Source organism: Accipiter gentilis, chromosome 32 (genome assembly GCF_929443795.1).
Source record: "Accipiter gentilis chromosome 32, bAccGen1.1, whole genome shotgun sequence".
Classification (NCBI taxonomy): Eukaryota; Metazoa; Chordata; class Aves; order Accipitriformes; family Accipitridae; genus Astur; species Astur gentilis.
In genome coordinates, this window is record NC_064911.1 from 1,760,962 (window position 1) to 1,784,806 (window position 23,845).

Sequence of the window (23,845 nt, forward strand, 5' to 3'; positions counted from 1 at the left end):
AACTACAACCTTCCCACTCACTCCTCCCCAAGCACTGAGCAGTCCATATGACATACCTCTTTTTCCTTTTCTGGTTTTAGTCAAGAACATAAACCAAAAGTTATGTCACAGACTGCATGCTAAAGTTTAAGGAAATTACTGGTGGGGTTGATGAAACAGAAGGTAAGATGCCCCATCTTGAAGAACAACATTTTATGGTTAGGTTTGTCCTTGCACATGAATGTAATACTTATGGGTTGTCACTTAAATCAAGCCCAGAGCCTAGAGTCATGTCCACAAGCACACAAGCTTCTCTTCTTCCTCACTGATGCAGAGTTAAACAGCTGCACTGGAGCCTATGTTTTTAATCAACAGTTTACTCCTATATTTTCCTCTGGATAGGAAATACTCATAACCACTACATTTCACCTGCTGTGTTTTTTTTAAGCACTGTGAAACACACTATTCATACCACAGCGTTAAAGGGTCAGATTACCCTCACCTGGAATCTATTCAACAAATTCCACCAAAAGCCAAAACACCATTTAACAAAACCAATCAGGTCAATAAAGAGAAAAGGGGAGCGAAAAAAAAGAAAAAAAGGTACTCAAAGCAAAAAGAATCTCAAATCCAAGTCATTTGAATAGTGGTTCAACTCAGGTATTGTAACAAAGCATTTCAACACAACCCACAAGATTTCTATTCACAGTCTTTTTCATCTGAAGAGTTTGAAACAAAGTTTTCGCCACCTCTAAAGCTTACTTCCACAAATTACATTATTGTACACAAGCTAAGGGCATAACCCTCAATTTTAGCAAGCTTTCTGGTATGCTTCAAAGATGTATGCAACATGAGACTTTAGAGGAATACCAATGTTTGTTACCAGCATCCAACCAAACCAAAACCAAAAAAACCCCAAACCCTGCCACTGTTTATTGCCAAAACAGTTTCCCACAACCCGAGTTTACATCAAGTCCATGAACACAGCCCATCAGTTTTTTTCTAAAGTGCAAATATACTTACGAAAGGACATTCCCAATGTAGGCATAATATGAACAGCAGTAGGGAGTAGTCCCATCACAGCAGTAAGCTTTGCAGTCATTATCACACTGAGCCAGACAATCTTCTGCTGAATAAAAATAACGTTCTGTGGTCAAACGGCAGCAACAAAAAATGCTGTACAGCACAGCTTTAAAGAAAATGCAATCTAACAGTTTTATACAATCACAGGACTTCACTAGAGGTGCAACCTGACCCTGTAATCCTAATGGCAGCCCATTCCCACTCATTCTGCATTTCAGTAGGAAGTTCAGAGTTAGGTGCTTTGCATATGGGTATTTTATAGCTGGCTGTATCAGTTCCTTCTCATATTTCATCATTTAAAATAAAAAGAGCATTTTGAAACATCAAGACACCACAGATCACCTTTTTCCATTCCAGCAAGGAGTCCAGAGGGAAACCTGAGGCCGGCTGCCTGTCTTGCTGAGCTGCAGGAGAGGAGAAGAAAGCTGTCTGGGAACTGGCTACCTCCCACAGTCCCTGCCCAGCCCCAGCCCCGGGTGTAAATTAGAGCTGCCTGGGGCTCCCTCATCCCCTGCCAGCTGGCAGCGGCTCCCCTCGCTCCGCTCCAGCGCCAGGGCCACATCCAGTGTGGCACGGCAGCACCCGGCATCAGGGCCAGCAGTGCCTTCTCCGTCCCCCTGCCAAAGACTGTCCTGCCCAGCCGGGGGCCACAAACGTTTCCAGCAGCAATGGTCTGCCGGACTGAGGAACAATGCAAATTGTAAAGATCTGTCTTACTGCTGTCTCACAATTAAGAAGCACGGAAGAATACGTATCCTTTTATTGCCATGAGAAGCTATTTTAAAGCTATGGACCTCTTGTGCTGTTGCGATTCAGTGTTTTCAAGGCCCTAACTCAGGTCCCCCCCAAGCAAATAAGACTGCGTAGTCTCTGGGTACTGCCACTGCCCTGTAAAAACCTCTTCGGGGATCCCTCGCTTCCCGCATCTCATCCCAGGCCGTCCTTCCCCACTGCCAGGACCTCAGCTGCAGCCTGGATGAGTCCAAACGGACTCCCTGCCCCGTGCACCATCACCCTTGGTGACCTCTTGGTCACACACACACTGCCATGGCAGAGACCTGAAAACAAAGATGACGAATTATGCTTCTGCATTCCCGACATGCTGCGGCTCCCGTTCCCCTGGCAGCAGATCACACTAAGGGGTTCCCACTCTCCCAGTCCCATTACTGCCTTTCATCCATTCTCGCCCAACTTTGGGCACGTGGGGATCTGAGCAACCCTACCTCATCTCAGCTGCCGCCACGCTCCCGTTCCTGCCCCACCTCTGGCTGCAAGTTCCCACCTCGCACGGAGGCTACTTTGCAGTGAATGGCTCATGCTGATGATCCATCCACAAACCTTCACCTTGCTCATTAGATTTTAGCAGGTCAGCTCTCTGAACCTGCTCATGCTCGGTCTCTGCTTCAAAACAAGTGCCAAGTGAGGGTGAGGGCAGGAGAGGGCTGTGCAACACGGCACACGGGTCAGCTCATGCAGCTGCGCCCTAAACCTGTGCAATTACCCCTGTGTTAAAGAAACGCACGTGCACGAAAAAGCGCCACAACTGGCCCATCAGTCTGAAGACCCGCCCCAGCAACAAGCGAACGTGGGCAGCCGGAGAAATGGCAATCTCCAGAAGGAGGGAGGAGGCCAGCGACTGGCATGGGCCCTGCAGAGCAGGAGCAGCGACAGGGAGCGACGGCCGTGCCCGCGTGTGGGACCCCCCGTGCCAAGGCTTCTGCACTGTCACCCCTGCAGGAGCGACTCCCCACGCCAGCAGCTTCAGGCTTTTGCACCGTTACCCGTTTCTGGCAGGCGCGCTGGCGTCTCCGGCCGTGCCCCTAACGCGCCCGCCAAGCACAGCGACCCGACCAGACGTGAGGGCAGCTGCCGCTCCCGCTCGCTCACCCAAGCCGGCGGAACCGAGGGGTGCCCTCGCCCTGCCCCGGGGCGCGGGGCCGGGGCCCCTCACGGCGTCTCTCCCGAAGGGCGCGGGTCTAACCACCCTGCAGCCCGAGAAGGACCGCCGCGCAGCACGCCCTGCCCGAGAGGTCTGCTGGGACACCCCGGCGAGCCTCTTCCGACTCCGGCTGCCAATTCGGCCACCGACAGCGAGGAAAAGCCCCTGCCTCCGCCTGAAACCGCCGGGCCCCGCTACCCGCGGCGGCTGCCGGCGGGGGACGGCGCGGGGGGCCACCGCCGGGCCCCTGCCGCCGCCGCCCTCCCAGCCCCGCTCTCACCCGCTGCCTGCGGCTTCGCGCCTCCCCCCTGCCCCACGCAGGCGCCCGGCCCCGCTGACCTGCCAGGAGGAGGAGGAGGAAGGAGGGGAGCAGCACCCCCCGGGCGGGGCGCCCCTCGGCCGGGCCGCGCCGCCCCGCTGCCTCCATGCCTGCGGCGGGCGCGGAGCCGCCGACCGCCCCGGCGCGGCGCGGCGCGGAGGCGGGCCGGGGGCGGTGGCGGGCCGGGGAGGGTGGCGGTGGCGGGCGGCGCCGTCGGGGCCGGGCCGGGCCCGCTGCCCCCCGCCGCGCCGGGGGCCGCCCCCGGGCTGGCGCGGCGGCGCCGTGGGTGGCGGTGGCGGGGCCGCCCCGTCGCGGCACGGGCCCTCACGCTTCCCCGCCTCCCGCCGCCCTTGTCCGGCTGGGGGGGGCCCCCGGGGGCGTGAAAGGCTGCGGCCGCCTTCCTCCCGCTGCCCCGGTCGAACGCTGCACTCGAGGGTTTTTCTGTTGCGATTAAACCCGCGATTGTGTGTACACTGGGATTAAAATCGTGACGTGTTTGCAAGCACAAGAGCGGAATCGGTGCGTGGGACGGGGCGCGCTCTGGTGAGGGTGGGGTGCCACGGACGGGGCCCAGAGACCAAAATGTTTACCCCCGTGGTCTCACAGAACACAAGGGTTAGCCCTGACTTTGCGTGAAGAGCTGCAGGTCGAGGAATGCCCTTTGAAAAGTTGAAGTATGTGCACAAAAATGAGAAACATCCACAGGTGTTTCTGCTCATAAAGGACTTCCTGCCGCTGCCAGCTTAGAGAGGAAGGCTGACACAGAAACACAGAACGAAATTCTTTTTAAAGGATTTAGCTATTCTACACCCGATGACAACAAAACCCCAAACCACCAAGCCAAATCACTTGAAAGCTGGTTGTTTTATCAATGCACAGCTGAATGTTTTTTCAAGTGTATGCCAGAACCTGGCTGTCAACAAAGAAAAACAACCTCTTGTGTTTTTAACTACCCTGCAGTGTGTATCCCTTAGTTTATGCAGCAGCCTGAATTACGTGTATAAAAGGAAATTTCAGTTATATGTTAGCTGCTGAGAGTAAAACTAGGACCAGGTGGGTTAACGATTTCAAGGGATTGCATCTGCTCCCTCTCTCTTCATGTGGTTGCAGGCCACAGTTTGTCCCTGAACAAAAGCTTGAAAAAATAATGAGATTTTGCCAATAGGTAGCATTGGGAGTAATGGAAAAGAATTTATCAGGTAAAGGAGACTCGCATCTGGTAGATAACTCGCAGAAACTCTGACATCTCCAGGTTTTTGTTTTAATTCATCATCTTTGATCACCATGCCAGTCTGTCTTAGAAAAGCCTTTTGTTGGTATTTATTTTCTGTTCTTCCATTTTTGTTGTTGATTCCTTCCCTTGCCCCCTTCAGAGCTCTCTCGGCAAGTCACATTTCAGTATTTCCCAAAAATTTTGGGTAAAATTGCTTAGTAGTTGTAAGCCAGCGTAGCATGCTTGGCATCAGTACTGATTTGCACTTAACAGCATTATGGACCTTCTGTAGCTGTTACTTTTTCCTGTCAGCAGGCGACAAGTCCTTTGAACCTTTCCAACACTCCCCAGCCCTAATTATTACTTCCCAAGTACTGTCCTTTGGACAAACAATTGAAAGGTCTGTCTGTCAAAGGGAAATATATCTTCAAATTAATGTTGAAAACAATCAGTGAGAAACTTTCAATCCAAGGTTTTACCTGCTTCCTCCTCTGGATTTTTCTTTTTCTTGGAAGGGGGGTGGGGTGGGGAAAATCACAAAACATCCTCTGGCCTTATGCTATCATCCCTGCTTTGACCCATCCCTGCGAGTAAACTAGGCTAAGAGAGCCTCAGGCAGTGTGGTGCTGCTCCTGTTAATGGGTTGTCACAGGCAGGTTGAGGGGCTGCCTGGGTGAGAAGGGCACCCAGAAGAGCAAGCATAGCCCTGGGCCTGCTTGTCATTCCAGCTCTACTGTCTCCTCTGAAAATGAAGGAATCTGCTGGAAGAAGGGGTGCTTAACTTGTCTCCTAATCTTTCCACTCCTCCCAGTATCATGGAGGACATTTGTAGAAGACTGAGAAGAGGGAGAGCAATGTGAGGGTGGTATCATCTGGTTGTGCTGGGGTGAGGTGAGGGCCTTCTGGGACCAAAACCTATTTCGTGTTCTCATAAAGAGATTTTAAAGGAAGGCTAATTCATAGCAAAGAAAAACAAAAGATTAGAGCTAAGGTCCTAGCCACGACAATACTTCTTATAAACTCCGTATCAACACCACATGATGACAAAATCATCTCTTACCAGAAATGTTTTTTGAAAGATGGTTTTGAGAAGCATGCAGGATCGATAACATTAAGTGCACAAGCCCTGAAGTGCTAATCTTCAGGCACAGTTCAAGAGAAAATCCCACTCCCAGTGCACTAGTGTTTTGAAACTCACTATAATCAGGCATCTCTGTCTCCAGAAGCTTAATTAGCAGTTTAGAAACAGTAATTATCACACATAGAGCACTAGAGGAAACTTAATAGAAAAAAAGGCACATGCTTAGGACAAGCATTTAAACTGCTTTACCTCTAGACTACCTCTAGAGAAATCACTTCAAAACAATTAACAGGATATCTTATATGCACACTAAAGATGTCTCTTGTTGAACTCAAGCTGCTAACTGGCTCTACATGAGGAATGATAAATCTTCTACATGTTTTCAAGTACGTGACAAGCTGACCAACTTCTGAGCTTCTCCAAAAGAGCCTGGGCACACTTTGCAGCAGCAGGGGAGCTGCTGAGTTGGGCAAATGCCTGGTTCTGGAAAGAGGGGTGGCTGGGAAGATGTCTGTTTAGCTCTGCCCCATCTTATCCTATAATGGCATGAAGGGGTAGTCTCATCTTCTTTCTGAGCGTTAGCCACCCCTGAGCACTGCCTTCTCCTCCTGGCTCTGCAAGGTTCAGGTTCATGGTTCTCAGTCAGGAGCGGTGCCTGTATCTGCTCTGGTACCTGGGAGAAGTGTAACTGTCACCCTTGTTTTCCTATAGGTTCCTTGTGTCAATGTCCAGTGGTAGCGAATACAACAGATACACTGTACTTCAGATGGCAAATATAATTTCACTGTACATTTCATTCAGAATCTTCTCTTTTCCTACACCATGAAAGAACAACCAGGATTAGCTGACAGAGGGCATACTCCAACCTCTGAGGTTAATGAAAGGCTTTGCAATGACTCCACTCCTAGCTGGACCGGGCTTTTAATTTCCTATTCACTTCTGCCTCCTTTTACTTATCTTGCCACTAGTCAAAAAGACTTAATCTTTTCTCCTCCTTTAAACAGAAATCTTTTTGCACTTCTAATCAGTTTCATTGCCACTTTGGGATGCTCTTTCTGCTAAACCTTTTTCTGAGGATGACCTGAATGCTAAATGCAATATTTAAAATGGATTTTCAATATCAGAGTCTGTTCTCCTTTGAGACAGTGCCATGTCTTTTCCTGACCACTCCATTAGCACGCATTAGGTCTATGGTAGTATTGGCATATAGTTACATGTACACTATTAATTACTATAATACAAAAACATACATGCTTGCTTTCTTTTTCAAAAATGTTGTCTATGATTACATTGCTACTTATCTCCACACAAGCCACTTTATTATCTCCTTCAGGGTTTCTGATTGCTGCTTGTATCTTTGACACTGGAGAATTTATCACAGAGCTCCTAGAAGGCTACAAGACAGTCTTGTTCTTCTCTGCACAGACTGCCGGTCTCTGTCACATGAGGAAATGTACTCAACACTCCTGCCTGTTGCTGTGTAAAGTTCACAAAAAGCAATGCAGGAATGCCATTATTCCTAGGCAGCAAACAACATATCTTATGGCCCCTTCAGTTATATCTGCCATGTTAAGGTAGATGTAATCTCTGCAGTGTAGTGGTTATATTCTACAGAATAGAATAATTCTGCAGGTAGAAATACATTATTTTTGTAAACTTGCATAAAAGCTAGTGAAATCTTTACCTACATTTTGCCTACAGAAAAGCTCAAGGCAGCAAAGAAGATACATAGATGTTTTTTAATTATTTGCAAGTCAGAAATTTCCCTGTTCATACCATCTTCCTGCATATGGCTACAGGAAGGGAAATAGTGGAACACCTTTTACATTATTTCTATTAAGAGCAAGGAGTGTCTCAAAAACACTGTATCCTTTCTGGTAGAGCACCAGACAGTGATTTATAAACCTATGCTGACAGTAGGGATCTGCTGAAAGGCTGAATTTCATTCAGACTTGATAAACACTATTTAAAAATACAGGCACTTGTATGCTTACATTTCTTTAATAAACTAATCAGTAGTGCTTGATGAAGCTTAGCGAACCATAACAACATCTAGGGAAAATTCAGTAACCACAGAACTCTTGGGTTTAGGTGCTAGCATTGGTGTTTTTTCTCTTCCAAACCCCCACCCTCCCAATCTTTTTTTTTTTTTTTTTTTGTGATTCAGTATAAGAATTGAGAATCTGAGTAATTAAACAGTCTTTCTTAAATACCTATATTGCTTTTGAGGATGTATGATTTGACTAGATCAAAATCAGAAATATAATAACTTAATCAAAACTAGATTTTTATTTCCTTTTGAAACTAAGCATTAGCCATTAAACATTCATGACATCCATGAAATCTCATTAACCACTCATGAAATCCATGGCTGAAGTGAGTGAGTTAAATATCAAAGGAAAAGGTAGTAGGAGAGCTAGCTGATCATCTGACTAATAATCGTTTGGGGGTTTTTTCTTTTGAATTTCAGGGGGTTATTTTGAAAATTTTGTCCTGCACATGGTTTTAGGGGACAATGGTAACTTTTTGTGAAAAGCATCCTTTTTTAGAATGACAGTGAGGAAGGTATGTAAAGGGATGAGCAACAAGCTGGAGATTACCATGTTAAAATGTGGTATCAAAGTCCTGGTCACTTATTTTTCACATTCTTTCTACAGAGGATTTTAAATGATCAGCCAAACCTTCAATTATGTTGGAAAGCATTGAAATAGTGTGGAGAGCTCTGTACCAAATTATCTCAGTGCCACAGAAAGTGATATAACTCAGAAAGCAATAAATCCTCATAGTTTGTCAGGGGCTATTACCAGCAGCCAAGATTTAGCATTATTCTAATACTTAGTTTTGTGCCTTAGGAAAAATCCAGCAGCCCAGGATTCAGGGAACCATGAATATGACTTAAAGCTCTCTCTCACATGTTGATTCAGAGATGTCACACTTAAGACGGTGTGTCCTGGAATTTTTAAATTCTATAAAATACTTGTAGAAAATATTTAGGAAATACTAAATATTATCTTTTTAATAAAGTTGATTGCTTAGAAGTAGATATTATTGTGCTGTAAACTTCACAGGAAGTGTTGGCCTCTGTCACATTCAATGCAAACAAAGCAAGACCTCTAAACACATGGCAGAGGCTAACATTAAAGAACTGTTTGCGAGAAGCAGATTAATACCCCCACTTAGGAAACAATGAACTCGGTGAACTTCAAGTTTCTGCTCCAAACAGAATGCTTTTTTAGTTTTAAACAGAATCATTCAGAGCACAGTCATGATGCCTCCACCATTCAGTGCTGAGTAGGATTTTAAAAGCTTATGTTGGGGATAGGTAGATGAAGGATTTAATGGGATCAGCAGTAGCTTGTGAAGAATGCATCAGAGTCCAGAGAACAGCTCTGTCTGGTATGGTACATTTTCTCTTACCAAGTCTGCTCTATCTTGTGCTTTCCCAACACATCATGTATGATCTCAGTTTGTCTTTGTTATTTAGCACCTATGATAAGAGCAGGTTTGAGGATTTCCTGCCCCTTGTATAATGAATCTCTTGAAATTATTTTTCCTAAGAAATACGCAGTGCAAACAGCCAAATGTCACCTTTTCCTGCAGCATCCAGCACATAGGGTGAGTAGCCTCAACTTCCCGTATCAGTGTCCATTGTAATTGCTGATGCTTGGCTGATATTTGTGACCTTTAGAGAACTTTGTGGAAAAATATTGCTAAATTTACTTTTCTTCTTTGCTGAACAGATCTATATAGGAAAATGTTTTATAGAAACAAACACCAAACTATAGATTAATCATTTCAGTCTGCTGGTAAACTGGATTACAAATTAATACACTTATTTACTTGAATAAAGATGAACTAGCAAGTAGCAGAATCCAGCTAAGACTGGTGGCAAATGAAGAGGAGCACACTCAGTAGGAATTGTAGCTTCTTGTATTTAGGAGGGAGGAAATAGTTATTCTATATTTAGGAAGGAGGAAATAGTTATTCTGCTGATCCTTTAGTCCCTGGTCTACAGTTATATGGGCTGAAACATGTCGTCTTCTGTAGTGCTATGTTCTTACATATTTGCTTGTGCAAAGATAGCTATTTACTATTTTTAAAAGGCCATCTTTTGTATAACATCCTTTTAATCCTTGTGGTTGCAACAAAAAGTATGTGGCTCCCAGTGCTTGTCAACATTGCATGACTTGACAGGAGGAACCATTGCACTGGGAAAAGCTTAGCTTTTCCTCTCGAAGCCTAAGGGAGTACAGACATAGCCCATCTGAAAGGACAGCAGTCTGACATGCTGCTCGTGGAAATGGTTGTGGAACGTTGCTAGCACAGCAGATATCCTATGCTAATGGGTCTTGGTCATTCCCTTCAGTATCCTATTTCCATGGATTGAAACAGGAGAGTGGTATTTGATAGCATTATATTATTAAACTCTCACACAAGAAAGAACCCTGTCCCTGTTAGCTGGACTCAGTGCCTTGCCTTTCAAAATTCTTCTGGCCTGTATGTCTACACCTCAAATTCTTATATAAATTGATATGAAGGACAGCAGAGGTAGATGAGGAGTTGGTGAGATGGGGAAGAGAAAGAAACCCAACTACCATAATCACAGTTCTACAACTATGAAAAGGCTCAAAGCCACATGTCTGAGGGTGGCCACTTTTAATAACTTCAGGATTAGAATTGCTCTAGTCATCATGCCGTTGTTCTTCCTTGAGCAACTTCAGGATGTGGAAGCAAATGTTTGGCTATTTCTCTTACATAAGGATGCTTTCAGAAGTGGCAGCATGCTTTCATTGAAAAACAAACCAAAATGTTCTTAACTTTTCAGTTAAAGAAGAAGACAAATGTTTTGGAGCAGGGTAGAACGCATTCAAGTCGGAGGCAGAGAGAAGGGTCAAGACAGCATCATCTATGTTCAGCAATGTTCCTAATCATCATGGCCAGTGGCACTGGCATTGCTATTCAGACTGTATGCTCATTAGCACCTTGGCAGCTTGCTAGTTCACTAGAACTGGCAACAGAAACAAGTGATTTGTATTAATAAACTGTGGGGAAAAACCCATATCCTCACAATTGCTAGATGTTTTTCAGCTTCCCGAAAAAGCTCAGCTGAACAACTTGTGTCTCCTATTTTCAATGCTCTGTGCAAGCATCTTTGTAGCGACCCCCATGAAGTAGAGGATGTTAGAATAAAAATATTGTCAATATTCTTACGGTGGTGTTCTGCTCCCTGGTCTGTAAGGAAATAAGGTAGAGAGACTACATGGCTTTTCAAATCCACTATGAGAAGTCAGTGACGGAATCATGATTTGAATCTGAATGATCCTGAGCTCCTTCTTCAAGGGAGGAGGATTCTTATCCCGAATACAGCACTAGAAATATTAGGTAGACTGGTTTCCTCAACAGGTTCTGGTGAGAAAGTTAAGATAAAACTGGCCATACCTTGCCATCACACTCTGGCCACACACATAAATGAAAAAAGCTGCTTCAAGAACTATGCTCTGGTTCAAAATGCAGAGATTGTGTAACCCCATATAAAAGATATAAACTTGTTCTTCTTCCTGGTAATATGCTAAATGTACATATACATGCATATATATATTCTATATATGTGTATATAAAAATATTTTTACATGCATACATACATACACACACACACATATATACATATGTAAATAGGCAATGAGCCTGAGTTCTGATAAACAAGCATAAAAAAATACCTAGCCATTTGGAAGTTTAGTGAAGCTGGAGGAAGGAAACTGAAGTGCAGTGCAGAAATCATACGTATCACCCATATTATAACTGAAGAGTTGTTGGATGTTGCAGAAAGAGGACAAAGGACACAGCCTAATGCTATCTTCTTAATGTTCTGTTAGCTAGATGGTGGGTAACCTCAAGCCTTACCCCTCACTCCCAAGCCTCACAGAACATTACAGCAGGATTTCAGAAGAGTAAGCAGAGGTAAGTCTCCTCTGTAGCAGACAGCAGGAAACACCAGAGCTGTTTGTTCTGGTGCTTGGCAGTCTGGCCTTTGGGTACAAGAGCAGGACAAGATGCTCGTCATGGAGAACCAGTGCTTCTGGCTAAGGCTAGGAGGTAATGTCCATAGGAGGCAGTGGATTGAGAGGAGGAAAGTGCAATTGTCAAAGTCTCTCCCCATGCTCTTCTGTAGTGGCACTGTGTTGTGGCCCTTATGGGAGGCAGCCAAAGGCTTCCTCCTCAAACCCTGAGATCTGACTGTCTTCAAGTCCTCGGGCTAGAGACAGAGAAAAAGCACAGCGTTTCAGAAGTAAGTGCCAAGGACTAATAACTGGAAGATTAAAGCTCACTCTTCTGAGAAATGCCCCACAGACATCTCACAATGAGTTCTTGCCATAAGAAGGACTTCCTAGAATCAAGGAGCTGTTAACACAAATAAAAAAATGCCATTAATAACAACATGTCTAACAAGTGACAAATACACCTTCTTTATTATTCCCAGACACTTGGGTCTTTGGAGGTTCTGCTCTCTCCTACAGAGATCAAGGCTCATAGGCTTTCATTTAAGGAATAATTTTTGAGAGGAAAACATTTTCTGGAGATTTCATGGCCAGCTGCCATAACAGTTCAGGTGATCCATTTTCAAGCAATGGCCCACTTTTCATGGAATGCCTTAACTTTGGGGGTGGAAGTTTTCAATCTCTTAACATTTTTTTAAGGTTTTTCTTTTGAATTGGGAAGCAGCTTGCATGCAATGTCATCCTTGCCAGCAGCACATCAGCTGTTAATTGTATTCAGCAGAGTTCATCATGTGGTGACATAAGATGTGGAACTGAAAAGCAAAGGCGTATAATCATAAGGGGCGGGGACGACGACGTTATAATCAAGCCATATACATTCCATTTTGGAACTGAAATAATTATCTTTTCAAACTAATGAATGACTTGGTAAAATGTATTGTAGGAATTAAGCCCAGAGATTACTATCTTAATCAGAAGAGAAGGCATCTTCATGTACATTTAGATTTAATTGCATCTATTCAGAATTATTCTGTTATAATGGATCACACAATGGATTACCCAATATACAATTAGTAACTATTTTTTACAAAAGGTAGGGAAAAAGCAAGCTCTTCCCTCCTGTATTAATCCATGTGCGCTGGATGAAGTAGGGGCAACATTTTATCAAGTACTTCAGCCTTTACCTGTAGGGACATTCTTTCTGAAGCTCCTATTTAGACACCAGAATGGGTCAGCTTATCAAAACTGTTGCAGCACAGGACTTTGTCCTCACCATGTCATGAAAGCAACACTCTGTGCCGACTTATTTAGGGTCCCAGGAAGGTGGGCGATGGAGGAGGAAGGGACGTAGGGAAACTCTGTGTCCATGTATTGATGCTGAGTGGCTAAAAACCTGTTCTGTTGGAAAAATATGTCTCTGCAGCTCTTCAGCACCTAGTTTGTCCATGTGCCAAATTTGATAGGTAGGGGATTTTGCTAAGAACACACCAATGCAATCATGTAATTCACTTACAGGAGAGCTGCCTAGACTTTCCTACCAGCTCAGAGCAATTCCTACGAAAACCCATGGCATTATGTCAATATGGACAGCTGTAACTGAGCTCTGTCCTGCAAACACTTTACACAACAACTTCCTCCAAAAGAAGCCACCTCGTTATGCACCCATGCTCCCATTCTGCTCCTAGTATCCCCTTCTCTTGTTCTAGTTTGGGAATCAGCAGGATCGCCTGGTGAGGAGGACTGGGAAACTGCTCCAACCATTGCTTCCTGTTTTTTAAAAAATTTTCTGGTTGGGTGATTTTCTGAGAGCAAAATTGGGCCAGATGTCTATGCAAGGCACAACATATGTAATGAGCATATCCCTTCCATTTCCTTTGTTCTATCTGGAGTCCCTGTCTGTCTAAGAGCCTACTACATTGTATTCATTATTTCTCTTCCTGCCAGACATTCCTGTGATAAAGCACGAGTTTGAAATTCCATTCACCTGTTTACAGTGATCAGAGGTAATTATTGTAACTGGTTGACAACCAGTGAGGATCACTTCAGGGAAAGCAGCTGGAAAGCTGAAGCTATGAAAGGTCATTTTTAATCAATTCCTCTCCTGAAAATCTTCTCCAAAGGTCTCTTACTTGTGGTTGTATACTCAGCTAGCAATGCAACACTGATTAAAAATAAAAAGTAGCAATACAAGTAATCTCAAATAAATACAAGTAATCTCAAAGGTGTTTCATAGCCTATGCATAAGTTTACATGTCATTAGTTACAATAAAGTGATTGTCAAGGAAAATTAGGATTTGCAGACAGTTATCACACAGTGATTGGTATTTTCTCTATTCAGAACAGAAAATATTTCTACCTATAAAAAAACTTGACATCTTAATTATAACCATTGTATTACACCAGCTGGCCACATGGAATTTTACTAAAACATTAAAAAAGAAGTTGGCACATATAATACATATGTGTTCATAACCATAACTCTCAAAAGAAATACTGTTTTGGCTTCCTAAAGGCAATACTATTGGTCAGTAATAGCTGTGTCCATGTGACAAACAGTCAAGGAGTGACCTCTTCAGGAAACAGTGATATTCTAACTCCTGTTTGAGAAAGAGATGCTTACAGGGCATGATGGCACATGGGATAATAAAAAAATGGAAAATACCCATTTAAAAAAGCAGTATTCTGAGGATTAGGTAAATTCTGCTGTAGCATTCAGATTAAATAACCCCACTAAATTAATGAAAGATATTTGAAGCATGCCATTTATGTTTGGAATTCGTGACTAGAGCCTCTGCTGTTGCAAACTGCCATAGAGACACTGAAATCTGAGCAGTTACACCAGTCTACAGCAAATAAGGATCTGGCTCATGCACAAAGCTTGTAGAAGGTGCAAACTGCAGGAAAACATAAACACAAACTCATAAACTGGGACGTACTGAACCACAGGATCAAATCCCAATTACTTTTTGGAAGCCACAATGAGAAACAGCAAGAATAACAGGAACAGAGGGCTGAAAGCAAAAAATGGGAGTTATTCTCAGAAGTGGCAAGCATTTTCTTTGTGAGCTCCCTAACCTTTGTATTCCTTGTTTATCAAACCATAAATTAAATTGGGCAATAACAGCTACCCAGAGTGCTTAGTTCACTATTGTTTTGTGAGATACATTGAAAACTATCAACAGTATCTGCAGTAGAAGGTAAGTTACATCTTATAGTTCAAATTCTATAGGTATAATAAATCAATAATAAATTTAAATGTATAACACTTTTTGCATTGGTTTTTTTTTTTTGTTTGATAACACAAAGATTGCTGATGAACTTGTGCTATAGTAAGAAACATCATAACCAAAATTCAGAGATGAAAAATCTTGGTCACTTGCCAACAGAGAATGTAAAAACAAGGCTTTTAAAACTTTTCTTATTGTTTGTTCCATTATTATACTAGGATAAAAGAAGTCTTTACTAATATGCTGTGCAAATGAATGCATAGTTCATGGTAGCATCCACGTCTGAAGGCTGTAATGCAGTTGAATATAACCAAGGCCATTTGTTACTTAGAGGAAGAAAGAGACTCAGCATCATCCACATTTTCCAGAACAGAGGTTATTTTACGCATTTTAATAGGCTTGGATTTTAAAGGTCTGTTTACTACAAGAGCTGCTTTTTTATTGCCATTCTCTCTATTGAGTAAAGAAAAACAGACACATTACTTTGATCCCAGGGATTCCTGCTCAGTCTGTTCTTCAAATTCTACAACAAAGACCACCACCACCATCCTCCTAGTTTCAAAAATGCTTCTTGCCTAAATTCTGTGTTCCACAAAAGCCTTTAAAAAATCCCTGTAAAAATACAGTTAGTTATGCTGAGAGAGGGCAATATTAAAAATCTACAATGGTATTTCACTTGTTTGTCAAAAATAACTGCTTTTCTTCCTTCTGACAGTAAACAACTTGTCTAATTGTTTGTTGTAAGCCATTTACAGGTATCTAGGATATGATGAATCTGGGTATTCATCAATTTGGGCATATTCTTCTTCTGTACAAAACTGAAAAGATGAAAAAGCCTAATTTTTTACATTTTTAGGAATGGTATCATTACTTCCACTAGTATGGAACTACCTGTTTGGTAAAGTTAAGCTTGTGCTTAAAACCATCAACACCTAAAAGCTGTAACTTTTAGAGACTGTTTACTTTTGCAGATCACTGCTTATGGACCAATCTGTTTACAATGGTAGTCCTGCATATTTTTTTAAAAATTACACTATTTAAGTGGCATTTTAAGGCATTTTAAATTGCATACGTAACACATAAATGTATAATAAAAACATTTCAGAAGTCTCCAGAAATTATTTAGAAGAGATCACTCTTCAGTGTTGATGCTTTCAAAATTGATATGAACTGAGAACCTACTTAAAGCAGGGCACTCAAACCCATCCTTAATGTGGGGTCACTTCAAAGGAAGAAAACGTGTGAGAGTATTTGCTAAATAAGGATGAGCTTAATTTATAAAAGCTTCCATGAAGTGGTCCTGAAAACAAATGGAAAAGCTCAGTGGAAAAGCTGGGATGTTTCTTCTCCTATGGTGTAAGGTTTCCACATCCAGCTACTATTAGCTGTATTGCATGTTTATCCTGTCATTAGCCAGGACAGGAATACCCTATATTTATATATCATTCTCATTTTAAGGCAAACTATTTTTGTGGCAGATTTTTATAACTCTCAAAATGCTGATATTTGCTTCATAGCAGGGATTTGGGAAGTTTGGAGAAGCCCCAAGAGAGGCAGCGACAGGCAGAAGGTAAGTGATGTACCCTAGATGCCATGTTTTTATATGACTAAGACTTTCATGACATGTTGGATAACATATATTTCTTCATGCATACCCCACTAGCAACTCAAAATATATGTTCAATTCAGTTGAATAAATGAAATGTTGTTACATACAAAGATGAACAAAAGTACTGTCTGTAGAAAATTTAACAGGCTTGAATGACTCTCTTAAATGGTAAATAAAAATTTGAATAAAAGGCATAATTGCCTATTTACCAGATAGACTAGTGTAACTTCTGTATTGTCATTCTGGTCTGCCAAGTACATAATATGCTTTAAAAAAGCTTAATTACATACTTAGCTGATAGACTGATAGCTCTGGTGGGAGTAATTTTGCTCTAGTAAGTATGAATAAATATGTATTTACCCAAGATGGACCTTTCCTAGTCTCCTGAATGAAAGGTAAGAATTGCTGGTTTCTACCCAGACATGAAAGAATAATCATTAAAAGAAACCTCAAAACAGAAAAAGGGCAAAATAAGGTATTTTTACCTACTAGAATAACTACAGAAAAATAAATACATGAAAAAGATTTCACAGATGATAAAACATTAAAGTAACATTTTAAGTCTCTCCCTAGGTAGTGTTCCAGCTATAAATATCCACAAGTGAGAGGGAAACTCCCCTTACATCTTTAAAATGCCAACAGCCATATAGTAATTTCCCTCCTTGCAGGACAAATGGTGTTATGGAGAATACATGGGCCTGCCAGCTGGGAGGTACTACATTCTGTGGGGCTTGGTAGACATCAAGAGAGACCTTGAGGAGACAGTCCTTCCAGATGCTCTGAACAGCTGCATAAGCAGGCCCACACCAACCTGTTCAGCACACATGAACAGGTGCACCCAATTCTCTTTGAATATGCTGGAGAAATGCCCAGCATCCCTTTGCATCCCAGGACATCAAGGTACTGTAAGGCTAATTCAACACCCTGCTCCAAGCAGGGCTAACTTCAGACTCAGATTAGGTTGGTCAGTCTCTGTACAGTCACGTTTCAAATATTTCCAAGGACAGAGGTTCTGAAAATACACTGGGCAGCCTGAGCCAGTGTGTAAACACCATGATTGTGATCTTTTTACCTTACGGTTGGAATTTCCCTCATTGTGACTTGTGAACATTGCCTCCTGTCCTTTTGCTGTGCACCTCCAACAGTTCTGAGTCTGTCTCATCTATAAACCCCAGAAGATAGCTGAAGAAGGCAATTGGTCCCCTGGCCACCCTGAAGCCAGCTCTTCTTCAATCTGAACAAACCCTCAGCCTCTCCTTGCACACCATGTGCACCAGCCCCTTAGTGTCATAGTGATCTGTCCCCAGACTTGCTCCAGTGTGTTGGTGTTTCTCTTGCCAGTCCTCCAGCTGGGGTCTTAAAAGAGCTGCACATAGGAGAAGCATCATTTCCCTCGACCTGCTGGTTACACTCTTTCTGACTTGGTCCAGTGTGGGGTAGGCCTGCCTTGCTGCAGGAGTGGACTGCTGGTCATGTTCAACCTGTTAACCACCAGCACCCCCAGCTCCTTCTCTGCAAAACTTCCTCCTGACTGGTCAGTTCTCAGCCTGTGCTGCTTCACAGGATTGTTCAATCCCAGGTGAAAGACTGCATTTGTCTTTGTTGAAATTCAGGAGGATTTTTGGAGCCTGTTTCTCCAGTTGTTGAGGTGTCTCTGCATGCAGCTCTCCCCTCTGCCTTGTCAACCACTTACCCTTGGTTTGGTGTTATCCACAAAGTTGAATTCTGTCACATCGCTCAGGTCACAGGTGGAGATGTTGAACAGTTGGGCTCAGTACTCAACCCTGAGGAATGCTGACAGTAATCAGCTGCTAGCTAGATTTTGAACCACTGAATACTATTATTTGAGCCCAACACTCTTGCCAGCTTTTCACTCATTTTACAGTCCACCCACCTAGTCCATACTCTTCAAATTGGCTATAAGGATGAGAAGTAATACATGTTTTTTGCAGTTTATCACTCTGAGTCCATACCATGACTTCATACAGATGCTGTGGAAAGAGAAAGAAATGATGCTTGTAGCAATTCATAATTGCAGAATGCAGCTTGCCATCCTCCCTACGCATTCAGTACATTTCTCTATTTAAGTGCACACCCTTGGACTTATGTAATTTTTCTGATGAAAAACTACAGTAGCACATGACCAAGAGCATGAGTTCCTGCACAGAAGCTCGGAATGATTAAAATGGCCCTCTTATCATCATCAGGAATGCATACATTAAGATTTTTTAATCCTTCTTCTGGGCCAAATCTAGATTATGCCAAGTCTAAGATACATTTAGACAATACAAGGAGTATATTTGCAGCTAGCTATTGACTATTTTTTTCCCAAGAGTTTGCTATGGAATGGCATGTACAACACTGACAGTGGCTGGTTAGAGGAAATGGATGGAGTATTGGTTTCTCCACTCACAAATGACCTGTTGAGAATTTAAAGCTGAAAGGAGTTCTTCCCTTGTTTTGATCAAGAATTGCACCAGGAGCTCAGGAATATCATTCAATGGTCAGAAAGGTATAAGCTAGATTTGTAGCTCAAGGATCAAGACTCCTTAGGGAAGGCTGATATCTTTTAAGAGCAAACATACAAAACTGAGATACAGATGACCTAACCGTATAGGAAGCACAGATCCATGCTACACAGGAAAACTTGCTGAATGTGTGTATCATCCTGCTTCTAATGTTGTGGAATAATGGTTTAACATAAGAATGCCTGGTCCAGGCCAGGGTGGACATCTCCTTTATTCTGTACCATGTCTCTGACGGTGACTAAGAAGGGATGCATAGGATGGAGCGTATGGATCCACCTGCAATGCTTCTTCAGTCTGAGACTCAAACTTGTTTTATAAATCTTGAAGGATCTTTTTTGTATGAATGTGTCTGAATTTCTTTTTGAACCCCTGAGAAAGCTTATGGCATGCGCAGTTTCCAGCAGTAAGGGATTCCACACCTGAGCTATGGATTATATAAGAAGGTGACTCCTTTTGTTTGCTTTGAGCCTGTTGCTTTTACGACTCATTTGATGCCCCTTTGTCCTTATACTGAGAAGCAGTGAATAATCATCCTTATTTACCTCTGCATTATCATGACTTTATAGATATCATAAAGGTCATTTATCTTCCACGCTGAAGGGTTCTAGTCTGCTTAATCTTTTCTTGTATGGAAGCCCCACACCTTAACCATCTGTGTTACCTTTTGCTGCACCTTTTCTAATAGTACTGTATTCTCTGGAGGTGGGGGGATGAAGGTTATTCATCCTACTGAGAATGCAGCTACCATCTAGACCTATACAGCAGCCTAGCGATGTTTGTTCTTTTGTTCTCTGTTCTATTTGCTTTTTTGACCGCTGCCAAGTTTTGAGCTGACATTTTCACAGAACTATTTATTATAATTCCAAGATCTCTTTTCTGAATGGTAATTGCTAATTCAGAGCCCATCATTCTATATGCAAAGTGAGGGTTGTTTTTCCTCTTGTGAATCACCTCACAAACAGTGAAATTCATATGCTGTTTTATTCACCTATCATTCTTCTAAGAACCTTCTGCAGCCTGTCACAGTTGACTTTTTTCTTTTTTGACTATTGCCCTGAAAAATTTAGTATCATCTGCAATTTGACACTGCAATCGCTACTCATTTTTAGATAATTTAGGGATACGTTAGAGAGCATACGTCCTAGCACCAATTTCTGCAGCCTCTCCCCTTTTGCAAAAATGTCATTTGTTCCTACCTTTTGTTTCCTGCCTTTTAGTAAAGTACTGATCCACAAGAGGACTTTCTCCTTTTAGCTTGTAGCAACTGAGTCTCTTGAAGAGCTTTCTGCTTGGGGAGGAGGAGGAAATCTTGCTGAAAGCCTCCTGGAGATGAAGTAGACCATGGACTTGTGATGCTTGTCTGTGTCAAGCCATTGTGTGCTCAGTCCACTCAATCCACTTCAGAGGACTCATGTGGATTTGTGAGGCATGACTTGTCTCTACAAAAAATAATGTGATCTTCCTCAGTCTCATATTTGTCTGTACATTTATGAATTTGGTTCTTTAGTGCAGCTTCCGTCAGTTTGCCTTACACTGATATTAGGCCTATAGGTCTTCATTTGCCAGTATAAAAAGAAGAAACAACAAAAATGAGGCTCCTAAAAGCTGTTGGGGAAAGGAAGTGGCCATGTTTTGTTTTCTGCTCTGACACACCTCTGGTAAATTCCATGTCCCAGAAGATATACTCCCTGCTATGGTGTATGATAGGGTCCTACAATAGCTATGCTCCCCTTACAGTGATAATCTGAGATGCAGTTAATGAGAAGAATGAGGAAGCTCCTCAAGCAAGGACATAGCTGACTTTGGAGTCCTCATGTAGATCCTAAACAGCTCTGTCACAAATAAAAGTTTTGCACATGCAAAGACTGATTAAAAAATCCCACCATTAAAGACCTCAGATTTGTTCAGATTATTTATGGACACAGCTATGTATTGATGTTTACTGAAGCACACCTTAATATGTCTTTTGCCCTGTCCTTCAGTATTTTAAAAAGGCAAATAGTAGTTTCATAGGATACTTGGGAGCTTTATGCATGCCATATGACAATAAGGTTGCCATGGAGACTTCTCATCCTTGAATACTGGTGTGATTAATGTAGAAGAATTCAGCTCCTTTTATCTGCATGAGAGTTACAAGACAGTCTCTTCTTTTTTGTTGACTTTTTTTTTCTAGTGAATATGCATGCTTTGTGTAACAGACCAAGGCATGTAAATCTGCAGTCTCCTGACCTCTGAAACAATGCAGAAAATATAGAAATATAATGTTCACTGCTGCAAGTAAAGACCGAGATTACAGCCTGTGTGAAAAATGCATCAGTAACAACACAATAGTAGCTACTTGCAATAGGATGCATACAAAGCAGGAGGAAAGCCAGAAACACGATGAATCACAAAATGGCAGCTCCCCTCCAACACTTCTCTTCCTTGTAGTATTAGTAATAATTTGTCATGTATGATATGGAAGTGTCTCATTAATTAATTCATTGATGGCTTAGTAGTCACCCAATGTACAAAAATCTGACCTGGAAAATTTCCTTTACCTGACACCACAGAAGTAAATGTGGTGGTGTTTGGAGAGTATCACCAAAAGTAACATGTTGCATTGACAATGTAATGCTTTGAAAAAAAATAAAGCTCATATTTAAGAGCTATTGGATGAAGAAAGGGATGTTGGCTTTAAGTCAGAGGAAAGATTCTCTTGCAATTCTGTATAATTCTTTATTTACATTTGGGATGCTCTCCTAGGCTGGACCAAATTTAGGTTGCCTTATGTATTAGGACCACTTAGTTTTTTCTTTCCATCCTGTCTATCATTAGGGATTCAGATCCTGCCTGGACTGGATGATTCTTTTCACTGCAGAACTGATGAAACCGTGACTGCATGAGAGACAAGAAAATGAGCTATTACAACAAAATAGGGTTTCAACCCAATTGTTTAAAAGTAATTTTTGTTTTGCTTTTGTTAACACCTGTTTAATTTCAGCACCTCATGTTCTGTATAAATCAGCAAGGTTCTGTTAGAATTTCTACACTCTTAGTGTTTCACTTAAGAATTTGAAATAAACAACCATTAGACTGTCTCCCAACAAAAACCCCATGATATTTCTGGTTTTATGTATTCCAGGGTATGCTGTCAGTAGAAAGTAATATATGTTCTCAATTCATGTTAATTAACTCAGCTCAAATGCTGAAAGATAATCTCTCATGCTGAACTACTTAATGGTCTTTTTTTCCTCATGGACAAATAAATTAAGGTGCAAATCAGGCAGAATTTAAGGACAACTGTAAAAAACATAGAAAACATCACCTTTCAAACTCTTTGATATTCCATCTGATATTCAGTAGAGCTTCCAGCAGTCACAAGGTTTCTTTTTTCACCTGTATACTTCCATCCTCTCTGCTATTTTTGAAGTGGAAATATAGGAGGAATAGCTACTGATAAAAGCCATGCAACTTGGTCCTTGTAACTTTATTTTTGTGAGAGTAATTGAGGTAAGCGAACCTCAGCTTTCCCTTCAACACATGGTCCAGTTTTACATCTACAATGAAGTTGTAAGTAGACTTAAAAGGAAACAGATTTCAGGAGCAGCAATCACTTCTAGCATACAGGTAAGAGAGGCCAGACAAAGCCAGATCACTGCAGTGGGCAGAGCACAACCATCAGGCTACTGGTAAAAACATACTTTCAGAGGACGTAACCACTTCTGCTCCCTGCAGCAATTGTTCCTTAACCAGAAGCCTTTTGAGGAGCTCCTGGACTGGAAAACAGAGAATATGATCACAGTTTCTGGTTCCCTCACAAGCTTCTTGGGGCCCATGTACTCAAAGGGTTTTAAAGGACCTGACACCCAGTGAACAGGAGTGCCCAAAGACCTTGAGGACACTGGGCTGGAGTTCCTTGTCCATCAGCGAGTCTGTTCTCATCTTCCTCCTTTCAACCTCTTGTTCATCCTGTCTGTTAAGACTGAAAGAGTAATCCGTTATTCCGTACCTTATAGAGCACCTTATTTAACTGACAACCTGCTCTCATGTTATGGGTAAACTAGTAGATGAGATGTTCCACAGATGATGTGGCTGGCACACTGCTTCTTGTCTTCATAGCAATTCCTGTAAGCCAGATGGCACCAGAGGGGTGCCTCATGCCATCTGAGTGGGACCTTATGTCAACTGCATCAATAGAAATGGAAGACCACAGAAAGGCTGGAACCTTTTGAGGAGATGGGAGCTGTCAGACCTCTCCACACAGGGCTGCATTAGGTGTGTTGGACCCTAATATTATAGCTACATTCTCTGTGGAAACATTCAGTGGCAAGCAAGAGAAGGACAGAGAGAGAGGGAGAGGAGGAGTGTCTCTGCATCCATGACTCTGTCTCTGTGACTGTAGTGTTGTTGAGGTAACCATAATTTGACACTAGACATACAGCTTGTGTCTGTTCTTCATACTCTTCTGATGTAGCCATTAAGAAACTTAAAACATCAGATTAAAATTTCTGGAACCTGTCTACAGCTTGTTGTAAGCCAGCTTGTTGGTGTCCCAGCTGGGCTGGGCTTGCCCTGATGTAGCCTGTGGGATGGGACCTGGCTGGAGAAGGAGGGCAGTGCCCTGCCCTGATGGCACTGCATCCCCCCTCCTTCCCCATGCAGGAATTGACTGAGGATATTTAAGTTACCCATTGCTTTTTCTTTTTAAAATCTACAAAACCCCCAAGGTATTTGGTTCTCTGACTATAAAGCCTGGCTTTTTTATTGCTAGTCAGGAAGAAGCACCTCAGATTTGCAGACATCATTGACACCAAAACTGGGCATTAAAGCAAAACCCCCAAATCACGTGTAGCTCCTACTCCTCTCTACCCCAATGATACAGACAAAGA

The 23,845-nt window shown here is 42.5% G+C and overlaps 2 protein-coding genes across 5 annotated transcripts in view; both read right to left on the reverse strand.

The window, feature by feature from the left end:
* Window positions 1–3,428, reverse strand: part of CYYR1 (cysteine and tyrosine rich 1) — a 59,766-nt gene extending 56,338 nt beyond the window's left edge. Inside the window, exons 1-3 of one of the 4 annotated variants that reach the window (XM_049835172.1) lie at window positions 2,121–2,219; window positions 1,405–1,466; window positions 1,003–1,105 (exon numbers count right to left, since the gene is read on the reverse strand). In XM_049835172.1, the coding sequence (XP_049691129.1) occupies window positions 1,003–1,105; window positions 1,405–1,414 (113 nt within the window). In that variant the 5' untranslated portion in view covers window positions 1,415–1,466; window positions 2,121–2,219. Of the gene's footprint in view, window positions 1–1,002; window positions 1,109–1,404; window positions 1,603–2,120; window positions 2,220–3,340 lie in introns of those variants that run through there. The other 3 variants (XM_049835171.1, XM_049835170.1, XM_049835169.1) reach the window with 3 other exon arrangements.
* The window catches only part of ADAMTS5 (ADAM metallopeptidase with thrombospondin type 1 motif 5), a 315,489-nt gene that overhangs the window by 137,814 nt on the left and 153,830 nt on the right, over window positions 1–23,845 (reverse strand). The window lies entirely within an intron of this gene.